We start from the raw sequence: 20,478 nt of genomic DNA on the forward strand, positions 1-20,478 counted from the left end.
ATAATTGACAAGACAAGGAAGCGACGAGCCCCTCGATTGGCAGTGTCACCCCTCCCCAATTAACAACTTTTTTTTTTTTTTTTTTTTTTAATGTTGCCTTATGCATGAAATTATGCACACACAGCACGCTTATCTGCGAACCGTTTGTCAATTTTTTTTTTTTTTTTTCACCCCCTTTTTGTGCATCCATTTAAGCAGACTATTACCATGCCACAGTTGTGAATACTGACATGTGTTCACCTACAGCTTTAGCTGCAGTGTGCAATGGCGCGGCAGAGTGGAGAAGGAGGAGGAGGCAGAGCCCGTATGTGCTCTATTTCGGTTGGCACAAGTAGGGGTTACGTGGATCTGTTCGAATAAGGCAACACTGTGTACCCGCTCACTGGAGTAATGATTAACCATGGCGGTTACAACGAGTGCGTCTCACCAGCGTTGTAACTGGGGATGGCTTCACAGCGCAGGGGATACACGTGTGTAGGGGTGCTCCCTGACTCGTTTTGGGTTTTTTTTTTATTATTTTCCCCTTTTTTGACGATGCGACAAGTTGGAGGTGTTGTCTCCCCGCGAGGAGGGCCCCAAACAAAAGGGGGGGAAAGGGGGAAAAGAAAAGAACGCCAAGACGCCTACCCCCTTATGGCTATGCCCCTCTTAATGAGAAGACGCCCGGGCGGCAATTCCCCGTGTGCTGGATGCGCCCCCTACTTTGGGAGGATCACGCGGGCGAGGCGCAAAGTTGCAGATCGTTTCTCCGAATTTGTTGCAGGGAGTTTTCCGGAAGGGGGGTCGGGCCAAGCGTGGCGAGGGGCGCGAAAGGGGGCTCCAGTGTTCGTCCGTTCGTTCGTCCGTTCGTTCGTCCGTTCGTTCGTCCGTTCGTTCGTCCGTTCGTTCGTCCGTTCGTTCGTTCGTTCGTTCGTCCGTTCGTTCGTTCGTTCGTTCGTTCGTTCGTTCTGTTTATTTTATTCACTTCTTTATTTTGTTATTTTATTATTTTTTTTTTCCGCTCGGCCAGCTCAAAGCGGCACCCGCCAACCTTCTGTGCAAGTCGCCAGGTGGGCAGCGCACTGGGCAACCGATCAAGCACCAGTGTCACTAAAAAAAAAAACAAACACACAAGTATGCTCAACTTGCCGCACACTAACACACACGTGTTCACTCTCTCTGAGTAACCTTGCGAAATCGCGTGAGAGAGCCAGGTCACACAGGGTTTTTTCCCCCTCCCCAGACCGTTTTTTTTTTTTTTTTTCACGAGAAGAAGTAGCCAAGTGCAGGAGCCAAACATACAGCACGATTGAGCAAAGGGAGTTGTATTTCCGTGGTGACTTCTTCCCTTTCCCCAATCTTTGAGTTATCACCCAAACGGACGAAATGAATCATCGTGATAGTACCCTGCTAGCCAAGTACCACAAGGGGGAAGAGGACAACGGGTTTGTCAGAACGCATTACTTCAAAAAGGTCGAAGAAAAAAATGTTGATAAAAATTTGGTGAGTCTTGAAAAGATGTTTCTTCCAGGTGATATATACCTAGACGTGTACATAAATGAAAAGGAAAGAAATAACTTCGATTTTTTTTTGAACAATTTATTAGATGAAAGGAGAAGAACGACGGACTTTTTGAGCAGCTGGACACACATAGAAATCAGTAATATTTACAACTACATCCTTTATAACAGTGCTTCCTGTAGCAACGTCATGGATGATAAGAAGGGACACCTGGTGTTGAAGCTGAAATACACAAACGAAAATAAAACGATCACTTCCTATTTTAAGGTGCACTGTCGAAATGTGAAATGGGAGAGTGAGAAGAAGGTCTGGCACATCCCCATCTTTTATATCTACGAGATGACTAAGCTAACAATTTTTCTGGGAGGCACCGTCAGTGACACCGTTTTGTACTACGTCTGCAAGCTGTTTAGCCACTTCGCCTCTGCGAGGGAGCCGGCCAAGCAGCCGCCAAGCGGAGCGACAAAGGAGGCGCCAAGCGGAGCGATAAACGAGGCGCTAAACCAACCGCTAAACAAACCGCCTAACGCACCGCCTAACGCACCGCTGGACGAAGCAAATGCGGGGAAGACGAGCAGGGAGGGCCCAGCTCCCCCCGGTGCAAACCTGGCAGAGGATCCGACCAACCCCGCCAGCCGGTACGACGAGGCCCTCTTCTCTCTCAGGGACAAGCGTGGATTCATCGAGCACGTCGCGAAGAGCGCCATGTTCGCCATGCAACACATAATCGTGCACAACCCGGTGAGGAGCGACTCGGTGCAAGTAAAAATCGTGCCATATAATGAAGAAGTGGTCCGAAAGATGAAGGAACTTAATCTCTTCCATTGGGACAAAACGGAAAATATTTGGACAGTGAAGAAAACGAATTTTAAAGCGTTCTATACGAATGTTATCAAAGGGCTCGATTACAAGTTGTGCTCCTACTATGACTGTTATAAGTTCGCTAAGCAGCAGTTGGTGGTGGAGGGAGACTCCAAGGGAGGTGTCTGCTTGGGGGGTAGCACCTCCAGCGTGACTTTGGCGAGTTCCAAAAAAAGCGCCACACAAATGAGTTCGTTAAAAAGAAAGAGGAAAATACCAGCTAGCGAAATAAAGCAGACAAAACAAAATTGCAAACTGAGTATTTGCTACGAGAGCACAGACTCGTCATACTCAGACGAACTGTCACACAACGTGGATGCAAGTTACTACGAAGGAAGAGAACAAGTAAATAAAATAAAGCTCATCGGGGCAGCAAACAACTACTACAGAGATATCATTTACAACAAACTGAACAAACTCAAACATCTGAAGCCGCCAAATTTTACCTATGACCCAAAGGGACTAATAACGAAAAATGGTGCAGGGACAAAAGGAATCGAAATTTACGACATGCCAAGTGACATAAACGAATGGAATAAAATAAGTTTTTGTATCGTCCCAGATGAAAAAGAACACGTCGATTTATATGACCCAAAAATTTTATGTAGCCTCGTTAGCGATGTATACATGCTAAAGGAAAAAGCAGTTGATCTCATTTTAAAAAAATTTCAAAGGTGGCCTGAATACACCGACGTCTACTGGAATAGTATTTGTACTGAGAATGAATTCATCGTGAGGAACAAAAATTTCAACACGAGACAAAAGCTAGCTCACGATAGACTCTTCAGCAAACAATTTTTTTATATATTCAACATTGGGAGTGTGAAGCAGTCCAATTATTACGATGCGCTATTTTTGTGTAAAGCTTTAATAACTCTTGGCGAGGGGAAAATTGTCAAGGACCCTCTCGACGCCGAGTACATTGTCGTTGACAATTGCAACGATCCGAATGCCATCGACTTTTATAACTCGTTGCAGGGTAGGCAGAAAAAGAAGAAGAAGAAGCTCCCCTTGTTCGTCACCCCCACTTTTATATACGACTGCATTTTGAACTACTCCGTGTCGTATCCCTCCAAGAACAAGAGCCACTTTTCCTTCGCCTGACGGGGGGAGTTGCTCCATTTGGGCCGCCGACCATTTGGGCCATCCGCCATTCGGGCCGCCCACCATTTGGGCTGTCCACCATTGACCATCGCGTCGTGTCCACCCTGGGGAACCCCCACATGCACACTGCTAATCACCAACGCGCACATTACGCTTCACATTTTAAAGACAAACGAAACGGAAAAAAAAAACGCCTGAATGGGTCAGCTTTTTTTTCCTTTTTTACAGCAGTTACATGCACATTTTGAAAAAAAAAAAAAAATAGCTAACTAGCTAGCTAGCTGCAATGTTGCGCAAATGGTGAGTCGTACCTCGCACACGCGTGCAGACCTCAATTGGCCACTTGGAGATGCGAAACGCGCAACTCCAACGCGTAGATTGCAACTCCTGCAACGTGTCGCGTGTAACTCCTACGCCGCGCTGTCCATATAACTCAGTATTTCGTGGCAACACCTGACTTCCTCATCGAAGCCCTGCGAATGCAGCACGATGAGGGACCTGCCTTTCTCCACGTCCTGCAAGGACATCCGGTTTTTATAGCCACTGCCTGCAAACACCATTTCTTCAACAAAGGTTATGTTACACAGTTGGGCGCATTTCACGTGGATTTTACTTTTTAACTCATGTATAGTGCTTATCTGGTGAATTTCCAAAAATGCATACGTCTGTTTTTCCATCCCCGTGGAGTTTCGCCCCATCGTTGTGTCATTCTGCTCAATCGTCGTGACAGAGGTGTTCATTGCGGGAGTGCACCTTTTCGTTTCATCTCCTATTTGGGTGTTACTACTTTGCTGCGCGTCTGCTGAGAAAACATTATTTTTACCTTCTCCCTCTTGAGGGGTCTCACCATAAGGCTTTTTGGCATTACTTGGGTTTTCCTCCTTATCGATTGCAGTCATCAGATGGGGATCCACCACAGCAGGGGTTACATTAGTCCTCCCCTGTGAAGCCACATCACATGCCTCATGTACAACACGGAGGGAGTTCGGCACACACGGCTGACTCGGCACACACGACTGCTTCATCACACACGACTGCTTCGGCACACACGACTGCTTCAGCACACACGACTGCTTCAGCACACACGACTGCTTCAGCACACACGGCTGCTTCGGCACACACGACTGCTTCAGCTTGCCCAGTTCCTTTAAAACCATATAGACCTCCCTCGACGCATAGGCATCCGCAGCAGCATACAGAATTTGCTCCTCCTTCAAGTCATCACTTAACCAGTTAGACAATCGAAAATGTTTTTCTAAATTCTTTTTAAGAAATAATTTGACTAAGAATTGTAATGAAGGAGGGTATAGAAAACTCTGCATGCAAAAATCATATAAATCGAAAGTGTTCCTTATTTGGATATGTTGATCTTGGAACATAGCTTCGTCATTTCGAAGGTCATGACATACTTTCTTTATTTTTTCATCCTCCATAATTTCCTTCACACACATGGGGATTTCCCCCTTGAGTTTGTTAATGTTGAAGACGAAGCAGAGGTCTTTCGAGCTGAGCTGAATGAGGCATAACGTTTTCTTCTCACTACATGGTGGGTAGTTATTCCTGTGTGTTCTTTTTAAAAAACTACCTTCTGTCCACATTGCCGTGAACCCTTTCAATTTAGTCTCCTTCCTAGGATATGCTCTCTGTGGGCATGTCCCTAACGATGACGAAATGCTATTTCGCATCCCGTTGCTCCGGATCGTGTCCCTCAGTAGTTCATCTCTTGGAGAGACCTTCCCGCTGTCCAAATGGTTCGAACGTCCTTCACTTAGCTCTAAAACGAATTCCGTATCAAACCCGATGATATCCGTACCCATGTACTGCATTATGCTCTTTTCATATTTACGGATATTCTCATCATGTACGTATATGACTGAACCGGGGAACTTCAACGGACTTAAGTGTTGACCTTTGCCATCGTGGGGATGAACTGTGCAGAAGGTCCCCATGCGCTTTCTAAGAAGCGATCGCATTGTTGCGCATGCCGATGGGGAAGTGGGATAAAGGAAGGACGTGGAGGATGCCTAGCACACGTGGGGTTGCCTCTGTTACGAGGAGGCATCCACTTTGCCCCTCTCCGAGTGCCTGCGCTAGTTGAGCATGTTCGCGGTGCGGGCCAGCGCGGCCACATCGATCAGTAGGGGGCAAAGAAAAATGTAAGAAATGGGCCAAGCGTTCCAAATGGGCCACGTGTTCCAAATGGGCCAAGCGTTCCAAATGGGCCAAGCGTTCCAAATGGGCCAAGTGATCCAAATGGGCCAAGCGTTCCAAATGGGCCAAGTATGCATGTATACGCGAGGAATAAAAAGGGTAACTCGAACGGGTCGAGCAACTGACCAACACCTGAGCAAAGAGGAACGATGCCTTTTCAGTTACTTCTGTTCACGTGCGCACGACAAAAGGGAAGTTCCCCCCCCATCTCCTGCTCACTTGCTATTCTTCTTTTTTTCCATTTTGGCATGTTAAAAAAAAAAAAAAAAAAAGAAATATATATATGTATCACCCTGCATGAACATCCAACTGCTCGGAAGTTGCAGGGAAACGCCTCCCCCCCTTCGACGCACTCATGCACTCACACCACGCTTGGAAGAAGTGGCCACGACGCAAAAGTTACAACCATTTGGGTAAACAAATCGAAAGGAAAGAGAAGGGTGAAAAAAAAAAAAAAAAAAAGAGGAACACACCACAATGTGTGTCCATCATAGTAGCATGTAGTAAAGTATGCCCTCTGATGCAGAGAGAACAGAAGCGTAACCCTTTTTGTGTTTTGGGTGAGTCGGTCCAGGCAGGAGTTCGTTCCCGTGAGTGCGCATACATGAAGGGGGCGTATGAGTGCGCACCAAATGCACCAGCCTGTGCGACGGTACGTATGCATGAAAGTGGAAATTGCATTTGGGTAGGAGGGGAGGTGTCATGTCGCCGTATGTACGCTCGTCCATGCGCCCAAGCCTGAACAGTTTTCCTCGAAAGGGGATGAATTATATCGCATTTTGTTTGGTAATTGTACGAAAGTTTTTTTTTTTTTTTTTTGCCTGCCCATTTTTTGAGCTTTCCTTTATTTGTATTTCTTTTCTTTTCTTTTTTTTTTTTTCACCCCCCCCTTGGCTTCTTTTCCACTCGCTTGTTCCAACCACCCGTGTGAAGTGCAAAGATTTTTGCTTCATTGGAGCGTGTACTTTTGGAATGCATTCCTCTCGAGTGCGTATGCGCAGTTCAGGGCGAAGCCATAGGTGAAAAAGGAAAGGCGAAAAGGTGAAGAAGTGTGCGTGCAAGCATACGCACGAACAATCGCTTATGCCTCACACTTTCACGTACACACTTGCATATCTCCCTGCGCAATTCCCCACGCGAGCTCGCACACACGCAACCACGTGTGAAGGAAACTCCTCAGGGGGGTTCCTGTCAAACTGTTTCTTTCGCACCATTGTGTGCTTCCGCTTGGGAGAGGGGGAACCCAGAAGGCCAAGCAAGCGAGGCAGGCGAAGCAGGCGAGGTTACACCCGCGGGGGGGAAGGTAGTGGCGCAAACAGGTTGTGCACACGGCGGTCAGGAAGGGCGGAAGTAGCCCGCGGCTGTTCCGATCAACTGCTACGAGCAGCGACCCACTCCCAGTAAGCATTACCGTGATACCGCATAACCGCGATACCGCTACACTGCATCACCGCTACACCGCTATACCGCTACACCGCGATACCGCCCCCCCCGGAGAGACGAGCCACCATGTCGTTCGACAACATCGGGAGCAACATGAACCTGAGTATCCACAAGATATTCAGCTCGAGGTACAGCGCCCCCACGAAAGTGAGCGACGATTGCAAACCGGTGGCGAAAAAAAGGAGATGTACAATCTCAGTTGCGAATGAACCAAATACGCAGCAAAGGAACCACATAGACTACCTTAACTACAATTTCAATAATGCTTTTACCAAGAGAAGGAAGTATTCCTCCCCGTATTCTTTGTCCAACCAAAACAAAAAATTCACCCCACTAAAGTGCAGAACACAACTGAGAAGCAGCGTCGATGAGAGCATTAAGAAGAGTGCCGCTGTTCGATCTATAGTGAAAAAAACGATGAAAAAGAACAAGTCCGAAATATATGAACATAATGAAAAGAACTACTTGAATATGAGTAAGGCATATTACCTTAACAGACTAGAGGGAGCAGGGAGCACTGGCGAGTTAGTCCATTCGGGACAGGTAGCAGAATCAACCCATACACTGCAGAACCCACAAATGACAGAGCATAGAAGGAATTTAAACGAAACGTATATCTTGAGTAGCACCACTCAGAGTGTAAACACAAACCCAAAAGGATACGTTAGCACAAATGCAGATAGCCAAAATACATTCAGAGAGACCCTCCCCTTGTACATAAACTCCGAGTCGACAATTTCTAGCTTTAACTTAGAACGTGAATTGGAGAATAAGTTATACTTAGAAGGAGTTGCACCGATTGGCAATGCGAACGGTGCACTACGTATTTCCCCGGAGGAAAATATGCAAAAAAAAATTGACTTGTATAAAACGAATGCCACTGTGACAGATTACGGGGCACGTCGTCGTGCCCATCACGTGGGGAAAGACGATGAGGAGAGAAAAAAAATAATTGACAGTCACCCACTGAAGAGAAGACACACGACGCAACTTTTAAGAGAGCAAGATTTTAGATACAATTACTCGGACCCCAATTATTTAAATAAATATGTTGAGAGAGAAAAGAATCACAAGAACAGCACGCGGAGACACAGTGATGCCATAAGGTGCAAGTCGGTCAATGGGCTTTACTACAGTGACGTCACGAATGAGCCAAGCGTGTACTCCTTCAGGAGCGAAGCGCTCCCCCACAGTTACCACAGTAGTCGACGTTTGGAGTCCTCACGAAATTATCACCAGAAGGAGTGCTCCACAGAGAAGGAGTGCTGCACCGAGAAGGACGCCGACAACCCACTCTTCCACACGTGCTTCTTTAAGAACGCGGAGGAGTTCGAAAATGGAGACATAAAGCGAAAGGGTACTGCATTGAGCCGGGCGGGGCAGACCGGGGCAGATCGGGGCAGCCCGTGGAAGCCCGTACATCCGCTGCGCTGAAGTTCCCCCGCCCATGCATCTAACGTGATCGGCCAACACATCAAACTTTGTCGGCCAACACATCTATCCAACTTGGTCCGCCCACTCATCTCCCTAACTTCGCTCTCCAACACATGTAACTTCCCCCCCGCGTGCACCCTCCTTCCCCCGTAGAAAACGTGGAGCCGATGAACCCGAACGAAGAAAAGGACTCGGTGCTGAAGAACGACGCAGAGTACCTCTTTAGCAGGGGATTCTTCAAGGATATTTATTCGAACATCCAGCGAAAAGGAGAGTTGAATTTCATCGATGAGTTGCTGGAAGGAGACGACGAATACTACATTAGCAAAAGCAAACTAAACAAAATTATCGAAAATGCAAAAAATAAAGAAATGAAGTATCACTACATCGATCGCATGTTCCTCTATAGACATGCAAAAAATGTCATTGACGATGCGGATTATGAGACTTACAGGAATAAGTGTAGAACCCAACACAAGTACTTAGATGTACCTTTTCCTAATCTTACCGAATTAATGAACCTCAAGTCTGTTGGCATCTTTGATGAGGTAGACGACACGGATGAGTACTACCACGCCGAGGTCAAGCTACTCGAGAGCTATTACTACACATCTAGGGGACTTCCACACGAGGGGGAGCAGCAGGAGCATCAGCAGGAGCAGCAGCAGGAGCAGCAGAAGCAGCAGGGCGATCTGCAACAGGCATACAGGAACAACATGAAAATGACCGTGCCGGTGGCGATGCCTATGGATGTGGCCCTGGCGATGAGCAGAGGTCACAAGGGAAGCGATGAGGAGGCAATTCTAATTCAAAAGGGGGAGGAAGCCAAACAGGAGGATGGTACCACAAAAGAGACAACACTACCGGGGGACGGACTATTAAAAGAGGACCAACGTGGTGGGGACAACCCGATCGAACAGAGCAGCAGACTTGGACAGAGCAGCCATCCTGAACTGAACAGCCATCCTGAACTGAACAGCCATCCTGAACTGAACAGCCATCCTGAACAGAGCAGCCATCCTGAACTGAGCAGTCAACCGGAACATAGAATTGTCTTGTCGAGTAGAAACCCCCCCTTTGATGATAGCGAATATAATGAGGACCTTTCCGAGAGGGAGAAAAGGGAGAAATTAATTTGCCTGATGAATAAAATGAAGAGAGAAAAGGATTCGTTTTTTGAAAGGATCTTAGATGCACCTGACTTTTCGAAGATTCTAGAACCCGTTTTTTCCCTAAACGAAAGCTTCCTCCTGTCGCACCAACTATTTAATGTGCAGTATGCAGCCCAGCTAGGACCCGTTGTCTATCTCATCAAAACGGAGGATGAACATTATGTATACAGAGCAATCGAAGTAAGTAGACTCTTCGAAGAAAAGGTGAAGTCCATCCTCGATAATCAGAAGGTTAATGACAACTCGAAGGATAGAAATGACTACTATGACTGTTTCTCTAATGAAAAATTCCCCTTTCTCCACGAGCTCGACGTTAAGTACTACCTACGCATCCCCATGAGCACGGGGTGGAACCACTTTGGCTACCTCAAGAACCAAAACAATGTGCTCTTTTTCCGCAGACGTAAGAATGCCTAGCGTTCGGCAGCGGCAGAGCGCTAAATGGGCGCTCACGCAGGCACACAGGTGTGCACATACGTGATGTAGCATACGTGCTGTATTATACATGCCTTATGATGCATGCCGTATGATACATGCTATATGCACTCTGCAGCAGGGGGTGGGGTGGACGTCAGACCCCCTTCTATTCCTGAATTCTAATCCTGACTTCTAACCCTACGAACGGTCAGCCCTTTTTTTTTTTTCAATAACGCATTTAAGTAGCCCACTTATATTTGCCAACACCATTTTGATCACCGCGTGAAGGAGGAGAACTCCCCTTTGGAATGTCAATTATCAGTAGGGACGTGTCTGTCCCGTAGGGCACCTGGTATGTCTTTACAAATACGTAGCTGCCCCCTCTGGTCACTCCAATGAGAGAAAACCACCTCTCTATCGAACTGACGAACTGCTAAAGGTAATGTTTCTCCGTAGGTCGTAAAGTTCGCTTTGCATACGCAGGATGGGGGGAGAAAAAAAAAAAAAAATGCTAGCGGCCACTCCGCATGCAACACGAAGGGTGGAACTGACTAATCGCTCCAAAAGGAGAGACGTCGACGCAGCAATAATACGTGCGAAAAGGCCGCGTGGTTCACAATGGACCTCGGCGATTCCTCACGCGGGGCAAATAGAAATGCACACAACACACTGTATAAAGCTACTGCGTCATCAACCTGTGGGGGATGCCTCCAGGGTGAGCACGCTCATCGCGCTGTACTTCTTATCGTTAGATGTGCTCCTTTTTCGTTCGCATGTCAAAGTGGGGAAAGCTTCTTAGCCTAGTCCTCTCCTCTGTAGTCAGTCCTCCTCCTCTGTGCACCCTCCTCCCACTTCTCCCGCGCAACGTCACTTCCTTTTGCTCCTTGCCACTTTGCTGACTCTGTTATTGTACACACCTGCGTCATTCGCGCCTTTCTCGTACGTGCCTTTTTTGTTTTTATTTTTTCTCCGGTAACTCCCCTTGTTGGAACTCTCGTTCGGCTCGCCTCTGCCACCCCCGGGGAGGGAGCCCGTCTCCTGGGTATACACATCAACACTGTCGTGCAGATTCTCTACAACGATGCGTTGCTCTTGTTCAGTCGCACACACCTCATAGTCGTGCGAGGTCAGGTCGAATTGGTTGACTCCCTCCGTGGGGTCATTTGAATACTTTGCATTCTCTCCTTCTAAGAGACAAAGAAGGGGTTCTTCTATCTTTGAAAAATTGTTCGTTCCCCCCAAATTACTTCCTTGTGGTCCATAATCGTTGCATGTCCTCTCACTTTTCCTTTCGCTCTTTTGCCCCCCTTGCTTGGGCGATCTCATTTTACTCGTTACCTGCTCACGTGGGGACGAGTTAGCATGACCCACCTTCGTGTCGTTCGATCCCATTCGGCTGATTTTTAAGCGGTTCGACTCTGCGTTGTCTTTTCTCTCGCTCTGCTTTGGTTCCCCTTTAAAGGAGCAGTTTTCTCCACCAAGGACAACCTCAAAATGGGAGGGCATTCCTTCTGTCCCGTTGCTCCTAACCATTTCCACGCACTTCCTTTCCTTCGCCACGTCGACTGCCATCACATCATCACAGGGAGTAGTACCGACTAATAAATCACCCTTACGCAGACCATCCTTTTTGTTTCGCATAGCTTGTCCAACTCTACTCTCTCGATCTCCGTGTAGAAGCTGAAGCTGAGGATGAAGCTGGTTCTTCTTCTTAAATCGGCTTTCCTCGTTATCTCTCTCTTCGTTTTCTTCTTCCCCATCGAGGGGGTCACCAATGGGTGAATCATTCCCCTTTGGGGGCTCTCCCTCTCCTCGACCGTCATTGTTACCATCATGCGTAACATCGATTCGAACGTCTCCTTTCTTTTCTCCCTTTGCTGATCTCGTGTCCCTGCGGAAGGGGACTCCTTCCACGCCTCTCGACCACCTATTTCGACTTTTGTTCCTCACTCCATCAGCATGACTTCCCTGGTCAGCTTTCCTTCTCATTGGGTCGATATCCTCCCTCTCAGTTACGTCCTGCATTCCGTTATACAGCCTATGCTCCTGCTCCTCCTGCCCCTGCCCCTGCCCCTCCTGCTTCTGCCCCTCCTGCTCCTTCTGCTCACTTGGCTGCGTTTTCCTGTACTGAATGGCCCCTCCATTGCTTTCGTTCCTCCATGCGTTGGCACCATAATTTACCCACTTCTTAGCTCCCATCGCACATGGTGACGTCTTCTCCGATGCGTTGTTAATCACCACCTCGGTGTCCTCACAATTGAGATCATCGAACGTTGGGACGTTGTTCAAGCCATCCGTGTTCATGTGGTTCCCCTTCCCGTGTGTACTCTGGTGGACATTCGTTGGGGTCGCCGCAAAGTGGGGCGATGTACTAGGGACGGCGACGGGGGACCAATTAGCTCCATAATTGAGTGCACAGTTAGCCGCGTAGCTACCTACGTACGGCGCATTCCTACCCTTTCTCCGTCCACTAACATGGCCAGCTGACTTAAACGTCGTGTCGTAACCACCGTTGTAATGATACCCCCCACTGCCACTCCCCCCTCCGTTGTTCCCTGGGTTTATCGCGCACCCATTGGGATCGAAACCTGAGGCGGCTTTAACAATGCCGCTGTTAAACGGGGCACCGCCGCTGCTAAACGGGCCACTACCGCTACTGAACGGAGCGCTGCCACCCTGGGGGGGAGGCATGCTTCCCCCATCGGCATAAGAAAAAATGCTCCCCGTGGCAACACTCCTCTGCGAGGAGAAGCGACTATTTGGCATCGTCCCGTTTCTGTTCACATAATTAGTAAAATGGATCCTGTTGTTCCCTGTGTTGTTCGTGGGTTGGTTGGTCCATTGCTGCCCCCCCACTCCGTAATGACTGGTGGTCCCGTTTCTCTGCTGTCTCCGTTGGGTAAAGCCGTTCATGTGATTCTGGTTGTGTCGTTCGTACCCCCCGTTGAATGTATATCCCTTAACGTCGCGCACGCTGTCCACCCCCTTCACGCTGTTCATCCCCTTCGCGCTGTCCACAGCAACCGCACCACCTATGGTGTTCCCTCCTCTTGGATGCTCACCACCTCCCAAGTGATTCGCATAGAAGCTGTAATTCTCGGCTGAACCCGCGAGTTCGCTCCCTCCCCGGTTGTCATTGTAGCTGTTGTTTTGGCCTCCGCTTCGACCTCCGCTCTGACCTCCGCTCTGATCGCCACTTTGACCTCCGCTCTGACCGCCAATCTGACCGCCGCCCTGACCGCCAATCTGACCTCCGCTCTGGTCGCTACTCCCAACGCTGCACCCCTGGGGGTAGTTCTCCGTGGAGGAGTCGTTCTGGCCGCTCATGTAGCAGTAGTCCGACGTATGGACGTTTCTCCTGCGCCGCTCGGGGAGCTGGGCGAAGAACCCCTTGTGGCCGATCCTATGGCTAGCCATTCTGCCACCACTACCGTTGACGTGCACCTTAGAGTGTGCATGGTTTGAAGCACTCGTATCCATCGTCGTTATCGTCGTTATTGTCGCCGTGGTGGTGGTACCCGTGCCTGTGGGTGATATTCTACTTAACATAAAGTCATTTTGAATTACACCCCTTTCGCTATAGGTGTTGTTTCCCAGTACGTCATTCTTGGAGTAATTGCTGGTGGTCTTTCCATCCGTTAGGTTGCTCTGTAGGGGAGTTATTTCCTGGGGGACATACTTGAACAGGTTGTCGCGGGTGACCACTTCGTTGTGCACGTCACCTCGGTGGTAGTTGCCACGCCTCCCGTAGTTTCCTCCGTAGTGGCTGCCCCCTCCGTATTGGCCGCTCCCTCCGTATTGGCCGCTCCCTCCGTAGTAACCTCTCCCTCCGTGGTGACCTCTCCCTCCTCGGTGACCTCTCCCACCGTAATGGCCTCGCTCACCGTAATGACTGCGCTCACCGTAATGGCCGCGCTCACCGTAATGGCCTCGCTCACCGTAATGGCCTCGCTCACCGTAATGGCCACGCTCACCGTAATGGCCACGCTCACCGTAATGGCCGCGCTCACCGTAATGGCCGCGCTCACCGTAGTTGCCTACTCTGCCGCAATTAACGCTTGCACGGCTACTCCCTGCGCACGCGTCGGCGCCACCCACACAGTCCCTCCTGTTCAGGAACGCCCCTCTGACCATTCCCTCAAGGGGGGCAGCTTCTTCCTCTCCAGTGCTACAATTCACCCGCCTGTCTTCCCACTGCGCCTCATCCGCATCAGCTGCATCAGCCGCATCAGCCGCATCAGCCGCATCGTCCTCATCTGTCTTGGGGTCTCCGTCCAGAAGCAGGTCCCTCTGGGTTGGTAAGCAAAGAAAGGTGTTCTGCGTTTTCATATTACTGCCATAGTTAAAATGATCTCCGGGGAAGTAAATCGCCTTGTCCTTTTCACCACTGTCCGTTTTAACTGCACCGATCTGCGTGACTGCCGCTTTGTTTTCCGGAGAGCACTCCCCTGTGTGCACTGATCCGATCCTTTTTTCCCTCTCCCCTTTGCCACTCTCCACGTAACTGCAAACAGGCGTTGCTTCACCAAATGCCCAGTAGGCCTTCCCCCTCTGATGCTCCTTCATTTGCACCCTAGGTACATCAAAAATCCTGGACACACCCTCCACCACATCCACATCGACGTAGCTAATTAAAACCCTTTCCAGGATGGACCTGAATCCGTTGACATTTACCGCCCGCTTGAACTTTTCCATGTGGGGTTTGATCATTGCTACTTCTAAATTTTTTAAGTCATTATTTTGGTAGCAAAGGATATTCTCCGATCTAGACCTACGGTGCTTTGGGGGGGTATTTGGTGCGTTCGCCCGACCCGGTCTCTGTTGAACGGCATGCTGCTCGGTATGCTGCTCGGTATGCTGCTCGGTATGCTGTTCGTCATGCTGCTCTCCATGCTGCTCTCCATGCTGCTCGTCATACTTCTCACCTTGCTGCCCACCTTGCTGCTCTCCATGGCCGTTGTTGCCGCTACGACCCATGATGTGCTCCTCCTCCTTGACCACCCCCCCAATCACGCCTCTCCCCTTTTTGGTGGCCCCGGCATCTCCGCCCATGATCGACCGTTTAAGTTTCTCCACAGCGCTTCCCTTTTTTGGCCTCCTTAAGATGGGTTCTTTCTTCCAGCCATTCATCGGCATGCTCAAGTTCAGACGCACACTGCTCCTAACCTGGGTTAGGTTAGGGTTCACCAAAAGGGAACCCTTATCTCGAGCCGAACTGCTCTCACCGATTTGGAGAACCTCCTCCTTGTGCGTCTTCAATTCCGCTCTGTAGCAATTCATTATTGTGCTATCCGTCGTGAGAGCAAACTCGTCCTGTTTATCATACTTGGGCTTGCCGTCTCCAGAATGCACCTCGCCCGCGTCGTAATTGCAACATTCCACTGCACCTTTACTCGGCGGTATCTTCCTTTTAACACAAAATGGAGACCCATCTGTGTAACTGGAATCTCCTACAAAGACTGTCCCCTCGTTTGTCATGCCACACACTGGTTCGCCCAGAAGGAACTCCCTATCCCCTTCGTCTACTCCTCCAACGGGTTCACTCCTCCGAGTAGACCCCCCTTTCCCTTTATTTGATGAGAAAAAACATTCGTGCATGCTTGGGAATTGGGACTTGCCTCCTTTTAAATTCCTCCCATGTCGCTTAAGCGCGTTTGGGGGGAACACGCTGTTTTGCTTTTTATAAGCCCCGCTTTTGTGCATTTCTGGTGGTTCTTGCGCCGCATGGAAGGAGAGCGCTCCACCGGGGTTGTAACTGCTTTGGTTGTAACTGCCTTGGTTGTAACTGCCTGGGTTGTAACTGCCTGGGTTGTAACTCCCACCCTCTCGGTTGTAGTCGCCCCCCCCTGAGGGGTAACCCCCTACCACCGTGTCCGCCTTTCCGCCCTCATGGTTCGCGATACGGCTTGAAAGGCGCCTCGGAAAGGGGTTCCCAGCTCGATCGCCACCATGACTTCCTCCTACATGATCAAAGCACTGCCTCGCCTCAACACACACAACTGCTGCTTCTCCTACCCCGTTGGGCATAGTATCCACAGGTAGGTTCTTCTTCAAAGTGTCATCTCCCCCTATGGTTGTCTTCCCATCCGGACAACACACACCATCCACGTAGAACCCCTCCTGATGAAGCTCCTCCCCTCCTGGAGACGCCTCCCATTCTCCATCCTCCCTTAATGTCCTACCACAAAGATTCCCCACCGGAGGGACTCCATTCCCTGACACCCCATACTCTTTCGTCACGGTGCTATTCTCGTCAAACGAGTGGGTACTGTCCAACTGCGTAACGCTCTGTAGGTAGTCCCTCTGTGGATTCGTCACAAGGTCATTATCAACAAGCGTTTTTATACTCCCGTTTGCACACTCTCTACGTTTGTAACCCTTATGTGTTGTTGTGGGAGGTCCTGGAAATGGGTCCTTCCTCCCATTCGGATCATCCGAACGAGTTTCACCAGTACTGCCATTACATAGGGTATTCTTCCCCCTCCAGAAATTCCCATTGATGTTAATTTCATAGTTGGAGCTACACACAGGGGGGTGACTTCTATTTAGTGCCTTCCTCCTACCTGCACAATTTTTATTAAACGGGACTGATGAGTGGTTACCGTTGGGATTTTTTCTGGACACTCCATTATTTGCCTGCACATAAGGAGAGCTTTCCATTACATGGCTTCTTCCATTGGTGTGCAGGTCTTCTCTACTGCTACATTGGTCCTTCCTAAGTACCTCCACAACATCACACTTGCCATTTTTAAAATGTTCTTCTATGTCGACCTGATTGGAAACTGTGTCATTGTCACACAGGTCGCCACCTCCGCTGACTTGATGATTACCATGTCGGCTCTCCTCACTCTTGCAACTTCCATCGTAGGTGTTTTTGTTCCCATCACAATTATCGCTCTGCTGATTTGCATCCTTTGGTATATTCAAGCACACCTGTGTGTCCACTACTACATCGGAGGGTTTAGAATACATGCCATTCCTTTCGTTGCAGCCTCCTTTGGTCAGGTCGACTGCTTCTACTACATCCGTCTTAGCTGTGGTTCCCAAGTGATTGCTTGGAGAGCTAACGGAGACGCAATTATCACTCTTAGATACGCCTCCATTTTGAGGGCTTTCCTTCTGCACTACGGAAAGGTCGGTGCATTCACCGAGTGGGTCTTCTGCACCGCTGCTGACCTTCGCAGCTGCCCTCGCCTCGCAGTTGGCACTTTGGCTGTCCCCCCGGGTGTCGTTGTGGTGGCTGCGGTTGTTGTAGCTGTTGTGGTTGTTATTGTAGCTGTTGTGGTTGTTATTGTAATTGTTGTGGTTGTAGTTGCTATGGTTGTAGTTGTACCCCTGGTTGTAATTATGGTTGTAATTATGGCTGTAATTCTGGCTGTAATTCTGGCTGTAATTCTGGCTGTAATTATGGTTGTAATTCTGGCTGTACCCGTAGCCGCCACTTTGGCCGTTGCTTTGGTTGTACCCGTAACTGTTACTTTGGCCGTAGCCCTGACCGTAGCTCTGACCGTATCCCTGACCGTAGCCCTGACCGTATCCGTGGCTGAAGCTTCCCCCGCCGAAGTAGTTCGAGGAGCGATTGCTCACGGAGTTATGCACGTAATTTGAGCCTCCCTTATATCCGTTCAGGTAGCGGCCGTTGTTTTTTCTCCTCCCCTTGGTGGAAAAGGCGTTTGGATTCTCCTTGTCGTTCATCTCCATAACGTGGTGCTTCTCCTGTTGGCTGTCAATTTCGCCTTTCACTTTGACTTCCACTCCGTTTGGGGTGCCGCTTTGTTCGTCACTTTGGTGGCCATTTTGAAGCCCATTTTGAGGCCCATTTTGTAGGCCATTTTGAGGCCCATTTTGTAGGCCATTTTGAAGCCCATTTTGAAGGCCACTTTGGCTTAACGCCGCTTGAGCCCTTCCGGCGTATTCCGCCGGACCACTCCTCGGCGCCACCATCCTGGAGGGGTAACTTTTCCCCACGCGGTTGTTCGTTCTTCGTGTCCAATTTTGGCCTTTTCCATTTGGGTAGATCTCCTTATGTATTCCTTCTACATCGGGCTCTTTTTCCGTCGCTCCGTTAGATTCTCCCACCCCGTTAGGACTCCTCCCCAGTGGATCATTTGGCACCGTTTTGAATCCATTCGCGCTGGGTGCAACACCGTCATGGTAGCGATTTCCTCCGTTTCTTTTGTTATACTGTGGGTGCACTATCTCTTCCTCGCATATCCCGGTGCCTACAGTGTTACTCACCCCGTTGTTGCTCCGATAAGTTCTACCCCTCGGTAGGTAGTCGCCACTCCCTTCGTTGTAACCCATTTTGTGGTACCTCCCATTGGCAGACTGGTGCTGATGTATCTTCCCTGGGTTGTAATTCCCACTCGTGTTGTTACACACGTAGGAGTAATTATTATGACTCACGTAATCATTCGAACTGACCTGACCTTCTCTCGCCTGCTTATGATGGTAATTTCCGCTGCTGTTATACTTTGGCTTGTTCATTTTGACGTAGTTTTCTGCGTGGGGGGTGTAGGGTAGGGCGCTCGGCTCTTCCTTGTCTCTGCAGTTCCTAAGAGGTTCCTTCTCTTGGGGGGGATGCATGGTTGGCGGTGGTGCGGCCAGGTAGGTGTATGTGTGTGTGCGGTGGTGCGGCCAGGTAGGTCTATGTATGTGTACGTGGGTGTGTGGGGGGGAGGTCATGCACATGCACGAAGCGCCTTCGGATTTGAGCAGGTCGCACACCCTCTTCTACGTTCCTGCCGCTTCCCGGGAATACAACTGCTTTGCCAAGCGCCTGCACAACTTAAATAACCCCACAATGCTCGCCACGTCTTGGTGAGTTTTCCCTCGCCTGCAGGTACGCTCACCGGCAAGTGTAGATGCAACATGCAAGCGCGCAGTGGCTCGCGACACACATGTGTATGTGTGCCTGCAGGGGGGGGGGCCCTTTAATTTTGCCACTGTTGTTCGGATAAACATGGGCCTGCATACAAATGCGTAAGCGCGGGCTTACCCCCCTTGATGAGGATGCAAAAAAAGGGAGAAAAAAAAAAAAAGAAAAAGAAAAAATAAAACAATCTACTTAATTATCTTTAACCGAAACAATTACACAAGGTCACAATTTTTTTTTTTTTTCCTTTTCGGTTCGTTGCGGTTAAACGGAGGCGCTCTTACGAATAAACTACGTTCTGCAAACTTGCATACATATACATGCACAGGGGTCGGGCATACGCATGCATGTGGGGTATGCGCACATGTATGCACACGTAACATTCGTGGTACTGCTATGCATTTGGCGAGCGAGCTGCTACACCTTGCGTGAGGAACGCGTGAATGAACGAACAATTCATAAAATGGAAAGAAGCCAAGGTGTTGGAAATTCAAAATGGAGGAAGCGCTGCGTGAAGAGGGTACTTCACGGGGTACTCCGCGGGGCACTACACAGAAGTGCTGCGGAGCACTGCACAGAAGTACTGTGCCCAAGTAACATATAACGCCAAGCTTACGCTAAAGCGCCTTTTCATGAATGAAAGAAAAAAAAAAAAGGTGGGAGAAGATGCGGGATGGTATACACAAAATGAACGTTGCGGATTTTTTTTTTTTTTTTTGTAGAGTAAGCAATACGTCACATGCGACAAGTGGTAAAATATACATTCACAATGTACACCTTTGTTGGACATGTCACACGGGAAAGCAGCTTAGCTGCGAGAGCCGCGGGTGAAAAAAAAAAGAAGCGCAGTGCACGCGAAAAGTTGGCGACTGCACAAGGAAGGGCATGTTTAACTACATGGAAACGTCCGCTAAGCCGCCGCAAAGCTGCCCCCAAGCCTGCCGCAAAGCTACGGCAAAAGCTGTGGCAATTTTTTGGTGGACGCCCCGCCAGCTCTCGTACCCACTTTAGTCATTTTACACGCCCGCCCCGTGCTCGGCGCGATGCATATGCTCACGTAAACACCGCATGTGACGAGGCAAATGCCAACATGCATACACAATTAAAACGGGAAAATACGTACCGTGTGTTCGTGCGCATAGTGACACGCTGAACTAGGGAAAAAACAAAACACAGTTAAGCGAGGCAAAATAATTGCAGGATGGTTTATACGGGCTCGTCAGTAAGTAAAATCGGCTGACGAAAAATTCTACATTTAAAAAAAAAAAAATGAAAAAGGTGAACGCGTAAAAACGTGCAAAGCTTGCCGCTTCCCCAGGATATCCTTTCCAACCGAAGAAGCTGCACTGCTTCCTGTACGCCTCCTTTCGCGTTATCGCACTTTGGAATGTTCTACACTGCTGAACGGGGCGATTTTGAGTATGTGAAAAAAAACAAAAAAAAAAAAAAAAAACTAAAGTC

General features: G+C 49.1%; 4 protein-coding genes across 4 annotated transcripts; 2 read left to right on the forward strand and 2 right to left on the reverse strand.

Moving 5' to 3' along the window:
- Window positions 1-1,365: 1,365 nt before the first annotated feature.
- On the forward strand, window positions 1,366-3,465 carry PCYB_021800 (hypothetical protein; the record flags this gene model as incomplete). Its single annotated transcript, XM_004220530.1, has 1 exon — window positions 1,366-3,465. The coding sequence occupies one exon, from the start codon at window positions 1,366-1,368 to the stop codon at window positions 3,463-3,465; it is 2,100 nt and encodes a 699-aa protein (XP_004220578.1).
- A 410-nt stretch (window positions 3,466-3,875) lies between these two features.
- PCYB_021810 (DNA binding protein) lies at window positions 3,876-5,291 on the reverse strand (the record flags this gene model as incomplete). Its single annotated transcript, XM_004220531.1, has 2 exons — window positions 3,876-5,004; window positions 5,128-5,291. The coding sequence occupies 2 exons, from the start codon at window positions 5,289-5,291 to the stop codon at window positions 3,876-3,878; spliced, it is 1,293 nt and encodes a 430-aa protein (XP_004220579.1).
- A 1,894-nt stretch (window positions 5,292-7,185) lies between these two features.
- Window positions 7,186-10,142, forward strand: PCYB_021820 (hypothetical protein; the record flags this gene model as incomplete). Its single annotated transcript, XM_004220532.1, has 2 exons — window positions 7,186-8,476; window positions 8,707-10,142. 2 exons carry the CDS (start codon window positions 7,186-7,188, stop codon window positions 10,140-10,142), a joined length of 2,727 nt encoding a protein of 908 aa, XP_004220580.1.
- Window positions 10,143-11,009: 867 nt separating this feature from the next.
- On the reverse strand, window positions 11,010-20,032 carry PCYB_021830 (asparagine-rich antigen; the record flags this gene model as incomplete). Its single annotated transcript, XM_004220533.1, has 2 exons — window positions 11,010-18,643; window positions 20,020-20,032. 2 exons carry the CDS (start codon window positions 20,030-20,032, stop codon window positions 11,010-11,012), a joined length of 7,647 nt encoding a protein of 2,548 aa, XP_004220581.1.
- Window positions 20,033-20,478: the final 446 nt, after the last annotated feature.

Source organism: Plasmodium cynomolgi, chromosome 2, assembly GCF_000321355.1.
Source record: "Plasmodium cynomolgi strain B DNA, chromosome 2, whole genome shotgun sequence".
NCBI lineage: Eukaryota > Apicomplexa > Aconoidasida > Haemosporida > Plasmodiidae > Plasmodium > Plasmodium cynomolgi.